This window comes from Xiphophorus couchianus, chromosome 14 (assembly GCF_001444195.1).
Source record: "Xiphophorus couchianus chromosome 14, X_couchianus-1.0, whole genome shotgun sequence".
Taxonomy (NCBI): domain Eukaryota; kingdom Metazoa; phylum Chordata; class Actinopteri; order Cyprinodontiformes; family Poeciliidae; genus Xiphophorus; species Xiphophorus couchianus.
The window spans coordinates 9,440,756-9,454,881 of record NC_040241.1 but is presented as its reverse complement, the minus strand read 5'-3'; the positions used below and the strand labels follow the sequence as shown (position 1 = coordinate 9,454,881).

The following is a 14,126-nucleotide window of genomic DNA, read 5'->3' as shown; positions in this document are numbered from 1 at the left end:
AAAGAAAACCCATTTAATTAGAAAGGTGTGTCCAAACTTTTGGTCTGTACTGTATATACTGTATATATATATATATATATATATATATATATATATATATATATATATATATATATATATGTGTGTATGAAAAGTGATGGGTATATCTTAATCATATATATATATATATACATATATATATATATATATATATATATATATATATATATATATATATATATATATATATACTCTTAAAGTCGAGTGTATTGCGTGCTCAAGTAATTTGGAACAAGATAAGAAAAAGTGCATTCAAATTAGTCTTGGAAGCTGTATGGTAATGTTAAAGGTGTCAATGTATTCCTTTGAAAGTGTAACGCCGAATGCATGAACTGTAATTTTCAAAACAACTGTGAAATCCCTTTTTACTTATCCTGTTCCAGAATATCTGATGTTACAGAATCCACTATGGAAATATACTATTTCACATAACAGGAAATTTTTAAATAAACATGCACAACAATTGTTTCATCTGAAAATATATACTGTTAATTTTCACATCTTTTTTTAACTTTTTTTTTTTTCTTACCAAAAACTAAACATTTTCTACTTATTAAATGAGTGATGGATAAAGTAGTGGCAGTCAGTTTTAATTTTAGGGCATTCAAATCTTCCCAGCAAATATCTTTGTTGGTTGTTATCGTTTCACTCTCAGCTTTTATTGTCCAAAGCCCTAAAAGACAGTAAACACCTAAGTTCAAAAGGTCTGACATGATGCGGTTTGAGTTACTTCCACATTATAATAGGCCAGTGGAGGTATTTCCAAGCGACACATTTAAAGAGGAGGATTTTAACTTATAAATGTTTCTAAGCAACATGACATTAGCACTCATGTTAAAGCTAATCTCTCTTTAGGTGTCAAAAGGTTTATTCAACAAAAATAATCACATTCAGAAATATCTCATGCTTCAGTCCCTTTGGAGCAAAGGTTTGAAGGGTAGAGATCCATAGGGATTCCCTCTGTTTGAGGAACCTATCAGGGTCACCACCCCACTCACTACCATTATACTGTGGAGAGGAAACATCATAATGCAATGGGATAATCTGAATCATTTCTCCCCTAACGTCATTTTCCAAAGATATACAAGCCTGCAGGGGCATTGTAGCATTTACATTATACTGCAAAAAGCACCCACCCACCCATACAAATAACTGAATTCAGACTTCTGTGTCAAAAACTGTACAAAATCCAGAACCTTAGGCATAGAGCATGATACCCCGATGCAATGCTTCCAGGGCAGGAAGTCCAGTCATTACATTTCCTCATTAATAAATATTCAAGATATAAATTGTAATCATTGTAATGCATTTGTCAGACGGTCCTCAATACATTTCTAAGCTTAATATTGTCCAGGATCAGCAGTTTTGGTTTCTAGGACTGACCCGTATGCCGCCCTAGCACTTATATCAACAAACACGTCAACATTGTTGTGGACATTAATTAAGCATATTTTATCAAACGATATCACAAAGAGAAGCCTTTTTTTTTTTTTTTTAAAGGTGCCAAAAGGAGCTAAAAGATTGCTGCTTGTAAAGAACAATGATTCAAAATTTTCACATCCAACAGATGTAACTGAAATCCACCCAAATGAAAAGGACAGAGTGAAAAAACTGCAGCAAAGGTTGGAAATGTTTATGATCCGAGGTAAATATTATCATCAAAACACACAGAAAATTAGACGGAAGTGAAGTGAATGGCTTACGCGTGCTGCATTATCAGTTACTTCCCAGATTATCTCATATTCTGCAAATATGGCTGTCTTTGTCTGGTGGTCGATGTCCCAAAACAATATCTGCAAAGACCAGATCTTAAAATACACAATCAACAGCTTGAAATAAAATATAATGGATAGATACTTCCTGGACTTTGATGTATTGATTTATCTTTTATTGGGCAAAAATGGGGGGGAGAAAATGCAAAAAATCAAGAAAAGCATACAAATCTACGCATCTGATGCAATATATTTATGGCAGAAAATTTTCTACAGAACAGAAGATATGTAAACATTAAATAAAGACGATGAGCAAAATGTTTTTTTTCTAGTTTTTCAGGATGAAGTTCAATCAGTGCAACTAGTTTTCATTCCAAAGACTATGTCATGATGAAAGACACGGGCACTTTCAAAGTTTCCCCCCAGTTAAAATGCGATTGTCTCCAATGAAGTGCATGTCCATGAAGTGTGAAGACAGGACAGGAAAATCCTCATCTTCAGTTTCGAAACATCCGCCCTTCTCATCGCAGACCGCAGCACACTGGACGATTCAGGGTGTGAGCTCTGAGTCGACACGTTTGAAGTGACCCGCAATCTCCAAAGAGCCCAGTACCACCCAAGTTTGAACATGAGGAGTGTAAATTCTTCTTCAGCTTTATTGGATGAAATAAAAAAAGAGCTCCGGCTGGTCCATAAGACTTGTACATAATGGAAGAGGGAACTTTGAGTCAAAGAGATCAAGCAGATGAAAAAATTCCCGTGGCTATAATTGGAGGGACTCGTCAACACCGTCCAGCAATGTTGGAGGTATCAGAGAAGACGGAAGGTTACGAGGCCCCAGGGCCGCTTGTGGAAGATCTGGGTGGATTTTTCCTCTGATCTTGAACTCTGTCCACAGATGGTAAACAAGTTTGAGTGGAGGAACTAATCATTTTTCAGATCACTGTAAAATCAAGTCAGATGACAACATGCGGACTGCTGACATCTTGACTTGTTTTCTGTGAAAAACAAAGTTGGTACCAAGTTTATGTAGATCTGTTAACAAACGTTTTGCAGCCCTTATGTTTTGATACTGAGACAAGAGATTAATAGCTTAATCCCTGCTAGAAATGCACATATTTATATTTGTGGTAAACAATAAAAGTACAACAGGTTTTGATTTAAATTTTTACAGTGCATCAATTGATGCCGAAAACTGAGAAAAACTTCTGAAACGTCCTAATCATGAGTTTCAAATATTTTGATGTTGCACTTTGTTTTATATAGTTGCTGTTAAATAACAAGATAGGTTACTATAGCAACGCAGATGATACACAGGTCTTCATAACAATGTCGCCAATGTAAGCCATTCAAGTGAGCAGAAATCAATGCATGGATGTACCTTATAAAGAAATAACTTTCTTTATTTCAGTTTCCATTGGTCAAATCATTAAAAACACAATAGAAGATTAAATTCATGGTTGTGAGGAATGTTTGCAAACTTCTATTTGAAGCTGTAAGTGTGGAGATCCTTGTTGATAATAAGGGAAAGAGTCAAAAATACCCAGTAGGAAGAAGACAAGCTCGTAGTCTAGGAGTTATGGTTCAGACAATGTTCGATTTATTTATTTAGTTTGAACATGCTAGCAGTATAAAATAGCACACATGAACAAAGAATGCAAAAGACATATATTTTTGTATCATAATGCTTGAAATCGAGTAGGAAGAAGTAAGAAACTCATGAACTTCCACCCCATAAACTCATACCATATTTTCAGATGGACCCTCATTAATAAATAAAAAAAGGACATAGGATAATTAATTTTCCATTTTTTCTAGGTGTAGGATTACATATGTTTACCTATGTCCAATATACTGTACATCCATACCCACACACACATATGTGTTAGCCTCAATGTACACACACATTAGTGCTCTCTCTCACCCATCCATCCATCCACCCACCCATCCATTTTAGCTGCTCCAGCTAACGTTCCGGGCGAGAGGCAGGGGTCACCCTGGACAGGCCGCCAGTCTGTCGCAGGGCAACACAGAAACAGACAGGACAGACAACTATGCACACACACACACACTCACACCTAGGGAGAATTTAGAGAGACCAATTAACCTGACAGTCATGTTTTTGGACTGTGGGAGGAAGCCGGAGTACCTGGAGAGAACCCACCATGCACAGGGAGAACATGCAAACTCCGTGCAGAAAGACCCCGGGCCGGGAATCGAACCCAGGACAAGGCAACAGTCCTACCTACTGTTCCACTGTGCAGCCCTCTCTCTCACCTATATATATTGTGAAAATGTCCTCCTTATATTTTGCTTTAAATTGTATTAAATTTTGACTTTATTTTAACTCCTCATTTAACTTGCTCCATAATTTTTTACATCATGAATTGAACTACAAAAGCTCCTTCCTGTTGTGCGTACACTACAAATCCTTAAGTCTGAGTAAGTTATATCTTCCCTTCTCTTTCAAAAACATGCTCTGTATGTGCTCAGGTAGCAGTTTATTTGATGCCTTCAACAAAATTTGAGCCATTTTAAATTCCTCCAGATCTTCAATTTTTATTATTCTAGATTGTAAGAAGACTTTAAGGTTTCAGGAACATGTTTAAAAAATGTCTGATCTCCAGTAGGTCACATCCAGAGATCTACTGGAGTCTCGGTTTAAAGACCGTTTGCATTGAGTAGCCATGACGTTGTTTTGCCTCGCATGTGTTTTCTGACTATAGCCTAACATTTAGACTGTTTGAAGTAGCTTCGGCTTTCTGATCAGTTCTAAACTAGAAAAGGATTTTTGCCAGTGATGAATAACAGTAAATACATCCAATCCCTCTGCATCTCCTCCTCCTTGGGCCTCTCTCTCATTGTCCTCCAGCTCACCTCTCCTCTGCCCCTCCATTGCTTAGTCACCACATGGATGTGTCATTGTTTCTATCACTTTCTGACTTTCATGCCTGCTGAAGCACAGCGAGAGCATCTCTGCGGTGCCAAACCCATGAAAAGATACAGGATTCACTTCTGTCCACCCGCTGGCCCCCCCACTCCACTCCAAACAACAGGACCTCCTCATTCCTGATGGATGGCGCCACTTTCCACAGCCAGGGCCACGGGCCACATGGCGACCACACCTCCACGGCACGGACTTAAAGCCTCCGGATGTATAAGCAAGGGAACATAAGGAGACGAGGAATCGGGAGAAGATGAAGATGGAGCTCGCCGTGGTTAACTGGACGGTCGCAGCCGCAGGGTTTCTTCTGCTCTGGGCCGGCGGTGGCTCCGCAGCGCCTCTTGAGTGCCACTTCAACTCCAGAGGTGAGAAATCCTATTTCATCTAAAAGAATGCTTTTTTATTTTTTTAAAATGATCTGAACTGCGGTTTTCCATGTGTCGTCCCAGCTCTGTGTGAGTTCGAGGGGAGGCGGTACGCCCTGGGGGAGACCTGGATGGATAACGCCTGCATGCAGTGCACCTGTTTGCACCCTGTTGGAGTCGGTTGCTGTGAGACGTGAGTAACACAAACACCCAGAATCGCTCGGTGCCCAGATGCACACAGCCTATATGTAACAGCGGAGGTACTCAGACCCCTGGCAGACATACGTTACAGTAATGTTTTCCTTACAAAAACACGTTTCTGTTTATTGTTGATGCTACGGAGCGGCACAGAGACTCAACTCTGACAGAGAACCTATGAACCTGAAGATTAGGGTGATGGTAAAGAGGCCTTCTCATGTCATCGCCATAAGATAAATGATCCAAAGAGCAAAATTATGATCAGTAGGGATGACAATTAGTTTGAAGAGTGTAAATATATATATATATATATATATATATATATATAATTTGTTTTTAAGCTAAAAGTAACCAAAATTATCAAAAATTGTTCTTTCACATTGTCTCAATTAGATATATATATATATGTAGAGAATTGTGTTTTGTCCTCATGCTGAAAAGGTATTTGTAGTTTAGTGTTTTACAAATACAATAAAGAATTAATGAATTTAGAAATCGTTGATAAGGGAACAATAATTAATTGCAACTTTGATCAGTCTAAATTTTTACTTTTTAATTAATTGATTTATATATTTCTTTTTACTATAAATAATAAACTGCGAGTCACACTGCTTCATCTATGTCATTTAACCGTCTGCAGTGCAAAGCCACAGTATTTTCTTACGTTGTCTAACACTCCCCATTAGTGGAAAATGAAAACGAGCAGAATTAGACATCACAAGAGTAACTAACATTTAAATGATACTTTTTTTGTGTGCTTGTGCTGCCACGCCTTAGTAATGGTGCCCTGGGTGGGGAGCCGTATCTTTCATTTAGAAACAAAACACTGCTGACCTAGAATTCAGCTTTAGATGTTTAGAATACATGAAGTAATCGATCCTCATATGAAAAGTTCTAGATTTTTTTCAAACAAATACAGGCTTTATCTAGCAGGTTGATATCTACTGTATTTAGAGCGTACAGTAGTGGTTTATAGAACTTTTTTCTGCACTTTTGAACAACACACATTAAAAACATGCAGCGTAAGGAATCCTGAGCTGTACACAAAGGCCGTGTCTAATACTGTGCAGGGTGCATCGACCGGTGGACTTCCCTGCCTGGTGTGAGGTGAGGGTGGAGCCAGTGACCTGCAAAGCGTTTCTGGTCCAGACAGCCGACCCCCGCCTGCCGTGCACCCCGGGCGAAACGGACAGGGACCCCAGCCACGGGTCGCTGCAGCTCGACGGGGGGATCCACACAGAGACCAACAGCAGCTTAACCTGCACCTAAATATCAGAAAATGCCTTTTTTGTTTTAATGAACCTATATTAAACACCATCTGTGAGTTTCCGTATTAAGAATCTGTCTTTGCAAAACAAAAATTCAGAAAAGTAGCCTTTTGTGTTTATGTATGACATTTCTTACTCAGTAATCTTCTTGCAAGTATTAAAGTAAATATTCTACATTCTTTTGAATCTATTTTATTTCCATAATCAACCGTGCATTAAAAATTCAGTAAAACGTTTGCATGTTTAACTGATTTAATGTTCTTTGCTAAACAAATCTTTTGTCAAAACAATGTAGTAATGTAAATATAAGCAAGAATGCATACTTTCTATGTATTTCTGTTCACCTGTTTTCTGCTGTAACTCATTTAACCTGGAGATGACACTCTTGTCTAAAATAAAGGAAGAAAATTTGAGGTTAAACTTTTAATATATTCTTGTGCTTCTTACACGAGCTCAAAGAAAAGAACTTGTACAGAAAAAAGCATCTTGTATGAGTAATGCTGGCTTCAAATAATAAAAATAAAAGCTGTTCATGCATAAAGCAGACTAAATAAATAAACACCAAAAAGAAAAAGTTGCATTTTTCTAAAAATTTTAAAAAGCCAAAAAAAAGGCGACGTATACAGTGTGTTTCAATACAATTTGAATCCACCAACTCTGGATGCTTATTTCTTTTGGAAATATGCAACTCTGTGCAAATATTAGTTACCTTTAAAAAGAAAACACACACACACACTCACACGAGTCTTAAAAACTGTGCAGCTCTGGAGGTCAGATGTTGATGCTGTTGGTGCCAGTGAACTGGGACACGTAGGAGGCCAGCGCTGGGTTTGTGGGCAGCACTTTGACGGGCAGGTTCCAGCTGAAGGTGTCCACGTCGACGTGCTCCGCCCCCGCCCAGACGGTCACCTCTGATTGGTTCTGAAGAACGGTGGGCGGTTCCATCGGCTCACGGGCCGTGACGAATTCAAAGTGCAGGCGCCACCTAAGAGTCACTGAAGAGCGAGAGCAAGGAGAGTCGAGGAAGATGGTGTCTAAAAACTTTTACAGTAAAATGTTTGATAAATTAATTTCTCACAACAAGAGGTAAAAAAAAATGCCCTACTAATATAATAACTGCTACATTTGCAACAAATACTACAAGAAATCTGTAGAGTGTTTGCAACCTTTATAAAGTACAGATAATTAAATATTATCTGAAGTTATATCTATAACATCAAGCATGTATGTGTGAATTAGAACCTGTTTCTAGAAAAAACTAAAACAAATTAAAACTTGTGCACCCAATTATTATTTTTACGTATCACTTAAGGTACAGCCTTTCCTCTATGACAGAAAAATGACAGAAATACGACTTTAAAAACCTTTAATTTATGTTAAATAAATTCCTCATTATGAGTATAGCTTTTCTTTAAATGGAGGCTTATAAAAATATGACTACGACTGAAATCAATTTGAACATTTCTGATGGTCTGAAACTTTCAGAGGGATTTTCGAAAGCATTTTAAACAACTTGACGTTGGAACGTGACCCTCCTACTGACCGATGTCTGTGCTGAAGCCCGGCGTGACGTTGAGCGGTATGGGCAGAGAGAAGTGGCTGGAGGCAGTGTGGAGGCAGGACTCCAGGTGCCGGCCGTGTCCGGTCACGCTGACGGCCTGTCCGGGTCGCCGCTGGTACTGCTGCTGGATCTCCTCCTCGCTTTGCAGGCTCACCGAATACTAGGAAACACATTCGAAGCGTTTTAGAAAATAAATATTGGAAAGTAATTCTACAACTACACAGTAAACTCACCTGCAGGCAGGGAATGTCTCCCTCGGAGAAGTTGAAGGTGCCGACGATGTCCTCTCCCAGTCTGTAAACGGTCTTAAAGATGCAGAACTTTGCCACTTTCCCTCGCGTGTTGGTGATATTAAACATGTCTGGGTGTGAGAAAGAGCAGAGGAAACGTGTAAAGTACAAATAATGGAAAGGTACAAAAAAAGATAGTTTTGTTTTGATGTGATCCACTATTAATGTTTATGTAAATATATATATGTATGCATCTGTAGAGTGACACTGCACGGTTCTGTTTCTCAGTACCCTTAAATAAAAAGACAAAAGAGAAAAAATAATAAATAAATAACACAAAAGACAAAAAAAATTAAATAGAGAAAAATAAATAAAATACAAAAAGCAAAAAATAAAAGAAATTAAAATTTTAATAATGAAAGAACAGAAAAAACAAAGAAAGATAAATAAATAAATAAAAAAGAAGATAAAGAAGTTATAAAAGAAATAAAAAAGAAAAGAAACAGAAAAAGAAAACAAAGAAAAAAGAAAGAGACAAAGGAGGAAACAAACAAAAAGACGAGAAGAAAGTAAGAGAGAAAAAAAATAAAAGAACAAAGAAAAAGAAAAAGAAATACAGAAAGAAAGAAGAGAAGAAAGAAAAAAAGAAACACACAAACAAAGAAAGATAAACTGATGAACAACTCACGAGGGCATCGTCTGGAGGTGGTGACCATCAGCATGTCCAGCGCTCTCTCCAAAACTGTTGCATCTCGCCGGCTTGCTTCCTCTTCCTCCAGAAACGGGTTGGAGGGAGAAACTTCTTCATCGTGAGGAAACGGAGGCTCTGGCAATCCTGTGGGTTAGATAAGAAAAAGTCTAACTTCATCCGTTTTTATTCTCCACTGAATTTCCTCACAAATCTAAGAACAGAGGGTCGGACAAAATAAAAGCAAACGCAGCCGGAAGCGATCCAAAGCTCTCTCACCCTGCAGAACCAGGACTCTGAAAGGAACTCGGAGCAACTTGATGGGAGAGTTGACTCGCTGACAGCCGATGGTCAGCTTGTAGACGTACTTCACTGCCTGACCGCGAAAACTAGGAGGTCCATCTACGGGAACCAGCTCACTGTAGGAGTCTGAGAAGGTAGTGTGGTGGAAAGCAGAGATAAAAATCAACAAAATAAAACTATTGTGAATGTGATACAGATGCAGAGATCAGGATATCCAGCCCATCTTAGCGGCAAATACAAATTTTAGCCAAATTCAATCACTATTTAGGAACAATAACACAGGCAGAGTCACAGGACGCAAGTGAGTTTTACTAATATTCTGGAAAAGGAACAAAATAATTAGAGTTGACATTTTAAGCTAACAAGAAGCTTACGATTTGTTGTTAGCACAGTTAGCTTGCAGTGCTTGTGCATGATGTGTTCACTGACCAGATTTTTTCATTTTAGACCAACCAGTAAGAGTCAACGCCAAAATATTCTATGCTCAAATGTGAAACCTCTCTACACCCAACATTTAAATTAGCAGGGAAATTCATAAAGCTGTACAAAAACAACCAATAAACCTCAAAGCAACAACAGAAAGCATTCTGGTACTATCAGAGACTGATTAAGTCATACAAAAGAAAATTGCTACTGTATAGGTGATCTCAGGTATACGTGGATATGTAAAAGATGCAAGGATAAAAACCCCCACACACACAGAAACCATGTAAAAATACGTACACGTTTTACTTTCTCCGGGGTCAAGGCGCAGGTCACAGAACAGTATTTTGGGAGGTGTGTCCAGCACACACTGCCCTCGTTCTCCTGCAAAAAATAAAGATGAAGACTTAGTGGCACATTCTAAATCCTTATCTTTGGACCTAATATTTAAATGTATTTATTTATTACTAATAAGTTTTTGCCAAATTCCCTTTCAGGGGTATTTGTACTTAAAAAATACAAATATGCTGTCGGGCTGAAACGATTAATCAGGCTAATCGTGATGAATCAATTACCAAAATTACCGTCGACTAACTTAGTAATCGATTCATTGTATACAGACTCACTCAGCATTAATTTACTCAAAACTGTACAAAAATTATAGATATTTACATTTAAGTTAAAAAAGCTTTGTGGCTATGTTCTACCCAGATGGCATAGCTTTCGCTTCTCTAAGTTCAAATTCTGAAAAAAGAAGAAAATCCCCAAAAATAATCACCAGGTCAGTCCTACATTGTAAGCAGAAAAAATATATATTTCGTTTTTTTCTAAAATTGCATTATTTACAACAAATGATCAAGCGTACACTAAATAACGTTTTTATTGCATTTTAGGCAACAACAGTTTTGTCTTATATAAAAAGGGAATTAAATTTGTTTATCTACAATAATTACATTTCTAACATTGCATAAAAAATACATAAATCTGCAAAATGTGCCTCTTTTTTTTTTTACCTGATTAATCATCAGGGAAAAAAGCTGATAGAATAATCAGTCCCAAAAATAATCGCTGGTAGCAGCCCAGATATGTTGCAGATCTGATATCGGACACATGTATCTGGACCTTCGGCCCCTCTCCGATGTCGTGGGGCTCACCTCTGCTTGGAATCAGCACGGTGTCGCTGTCGGCCTGGACGTCCTGCTTGTTGCCCTGCGCCGGCAGGGCCACTCTGTTCTCACTGGCATGAAACTGGCAGTGGATCTGGGCGCTGGCCCATGCCAACATCTCGCTGCCACACAGGAGACATTGGTTACGCCAGGGAAAGGCTGACTGACTGAGATCAGCATTGACATTCTTTAGCACAATTATTAGCACCCCTCTGTATAAATATGTGACAATTATCAATTAATGTTTCATTAGAGAAGCATACTGGCAGTTTGAAAAAAATGTGCTGCAGTTCTGCAACAGTGAGCTTCGGGGATTTCCTCCCTCCACATTGTCCCCACTGTGTCCCAAGATAAACATGTTATTGCTGTGCTACTTCTACTATTGTGTGATTTGCTTTTACAAAGTACATTGTTTGCACCTGAAGTTAAAAATGAAATTCACTATGAGGAATCTTTTTGTTATTACAGTCTCCATCTTTGGTACAGGCGTCCTGAAGAACTGAGGACAAATATAGTGTTGATATTGTAAAAAGCAAAATAAAAACGTGGACTTGCATTTATTAGGGTTTTGTTTAGTTCTTAGATCTTGAAGCTTTAATTATTGTGTGTCTTTTTCACACCCTTTCTTTTTTACGGTATTTGATTTAATCCTAGAATTAGTGCCGTTTCAGGTATTAGTTCTATTTATTTACCTTATGGATAATGTACGTTTTATAGTCAACTTTATCTTTACCTTCTTCAAATCCGTCTTTGGTTTTCCACCCCATTACAAATAAAACTGCAATTACTTTTCTCCATTTACATTTTTATGCAGTCTTTCAATTAAAAAAGACACATCAAATAATTTTTTTATGATATACACTTAGTTCATGTGTTTTTCTTTGTGCGTGAACGCTTAATTGTTTCCAAACTTTGCAAAGCACTTTTAGATTCAACTGCACGTAAATTGCTCTATAAATAAATTCTGTTGGCTTTATTTAGCTGATTGTTCTCGGGTCATCTGATGGCAATTTTCTATACCCTATCATACAAGATAAACAACACATTCATGTGATAAAGCCATATAATTTGATATATATATATATATATATATATATACAATATAGACCAAATGTTTGGAAACACCTTTTAATTCAATGAGCTTCCTTTATTTTCATGACTATTGACATTGTAGATTCACACTGAAGGCATCAAAACTATGAATAACACATGTGGAAATATGCACTAAACAAAAAAGTGTAAAACAACTGAAAATACCCCTTATATTCTAGTTTCTTCAAAGTAGCAACGTTTTGCTGTGATTACTGCTTTGCACACACTCTGCATTTTCTTGATGAGCTTCAAGAGGTCATCACCTGAAATGGTTTTCACTTCATAGGTCAACCTGCCCTGTCAGGTTAATAAGTGGGATTTATTGCCTTATAAATAGTCATGAAAATAAAGAAAACCCATTGAATTAGAAGGTGTGTCCAAACTTTTGGTCTGTACTGTATATAATCCCACAGGAGAAAAATCGTACCTGCTGGCCGAGGTGGAGAGGTGAGACATCGGGTTAGTGAAGGTTATGAGGCACTCCAGGAGCTCCCCGGCCAGGAACACGGGGCCCCGGGCCATGGAGGCCACCACCTCGATCATCTGGGCCGCTGGACAAAACCGACGCTACCTCAACACATCTCCAAATGCTTAAAAAGAAAAACTAGAGACGGCTGAACATAAACTACAACACTGTTTACGAGCCTGTGACTCTCCAGTCAGGATGAAGAAGTTCACTTCTTCGGTCTCAATTTTTTTTGCTGGACTTTGTTGGTTATACAGCAAGTCGTATTTACATACCTCGACGTCAAGCGACCTCGCAGTAAGACTTTTAAGGTTTTTAAGTCAAGAGAGTGCCTAAAATTACTTCTTTAGACGCATTAAGACAATTTAACTGTGTCTTTGGATAAGCTAAACATAGCCTCTCCCACCCTGCTATCGCCGAAGCTACAGTAAACAAAACTGGGGGAAAAAAATGGATGTCGTCCACTTCCGCTCCTGCGCACAAAATCACAAACCATGGAAAAATAAAACCTCTCTAATATTTGCAAAAGTACAAAAATACAAGTCATTTTCTTAAAAATAATGGTTGTTTTAAAACACAAATTATATTGACTGTGTTATATATTTTAAATTGAATAGTTAAAAGAAAAAAACATATTCACAGGGAAAGTATATGTGTCGGCCACGTTGTTTGTAGGACGACGAATATCAGAAAGCGCCATTTGTCATAGACGTAAAGTAACATAATTGATCACAATAATTATTATGTCTACGCTATTTGTCAGCAGTAGGGACACAGAAGTGAAACTATGGGATGGAGCTAAATGCAGGGTAAAACTTATTAGAGGCTGCAATAAGAAACATAAAACTGGATATGAGGTTCACCTTTCAGCAGAGCAATGACTCCAACACAACATAAGAATGTTTAGACCAAAGCACAAGTTATGTTATAATGGCCTAGTCCAAGTCTCCTAATTTCCCAATTTCCAAATCCTAATTTCAATTGAGAACGTATGCCAAGCAGGAGAAGTTTCTGATGACATGCAGCCACCCAGGGCGTCACGTCGTCAGGGGGTGGCATGAGCCTCTGCTCCCTTTCCGCTTCCACTGGCCAGGCTGTGAATGTCATGGCAGTGCACCATTGAGGCGAGAAGCAGTTTGAGGTTAGTTATTTTACAAAGAAGAATGAGGGTGAAATATCAGTGTCTAAATATGTAAAGTTGATAGAAATATTCCCCAAAACTTTCCAACCTGTAAAGTGCAGCAAAGCATAGGCCTACTTGGTTCTAAAAGGTATTGGCTCAGGGGGCTAATCATAATGCAGTACAGTACAATACAACACACCAGAGTTTCAGGCTTTCATTTCCTTCCACTTCCACTCTGAATCGCTAAGTTTGTGGTTGCAACAGGAAAAAAACCCAGAATATGAACACTCTTGTGAGGAACTGCTGATTAGGTTTAAACCTTCCACTGAATTTGTGAGTTATGAAAACCTTAAAGCTGTTGTGTGCTAGTCTCCTCAATCTGTTCCTGTCTAAAGTCTAGCGGAAAACTCGTCTCACGGGCTCGTCATCAGTCTTAACCCAAATCACATGGGCTTTAGTCAAAATCCCGGATTTCGACTAAATATACAAACAGCTTGCTATAAGACTTGCACCAAATTACTACGGGGCAGTTGCAGGGCGGCAATGGC

At 38.2% G+C, this 14,126-nt stretch overlaps 2 protein-coding genes across 3 annotated transcripts; one reads left to right on the top strand and one right to left on the bottom strand.

Moving 5' to 3' along the window:
• Window positions 1-3,884: 3,884 nt before the first annotated feature.
• msmp1 (microseminoprotein, prostate associated 1) lies at window positions 3,885-7,002 on the top strand. The gene is given in 4 exon segments (XM_028038362.1): window positions 3,885-4,941; window positions 4,944-5,060; window positions 5,145-5,253; window positions 6,329-7,002. Coding segments are annotated over 4 exon segments (462 nt in total). The 5' UTR covers window positions 3,885-4,904; the 3' UTR covers window positions 6,528-7,002.
• Window positions 6,935-12,900, bottom strand: rgp1 (GP1 homolog, RAB6A GEF complex partner 1). 2 transcript variants are annotated; one of them, XM_028038359.1, is made up of 9 exons: window positions 12,731-12,900; window positions 12,417-12,540; window positions 10,886-11,019; window positions 10,032-10,115; window positions 9,285-9,434; window positions 9,006-9,152; window positions 8,321-8,448; window positions 8,070-8,247; window positions 6,935-7,521 (listed from the first exon to the last, which is right to left on the bottom strand). In XM_028038359.1, exons 2-9 carry the CDS (start codon window positions 12,530-12,532, stop codon window positions 7,298-7,300), a joined length of 1,161 nt encoding a protein of 386 aa, XP_027894160.1. In that variant the 5' UTR covers window positions 12,533-12,540; window positions 12,731-12,900; the 3' UTR covers window positions 6,935-7,297. The 2 variants fall into 2 exon arrangements, with proteins under 2 accessions (XP_027894160.1, XP_027894159.1); XM_028038358.1 differs by having other exon boundaries at window positions 12,417-12,900.
• Window positions 12,901-14,126: the final 1,226 nt, after the last annotated feature.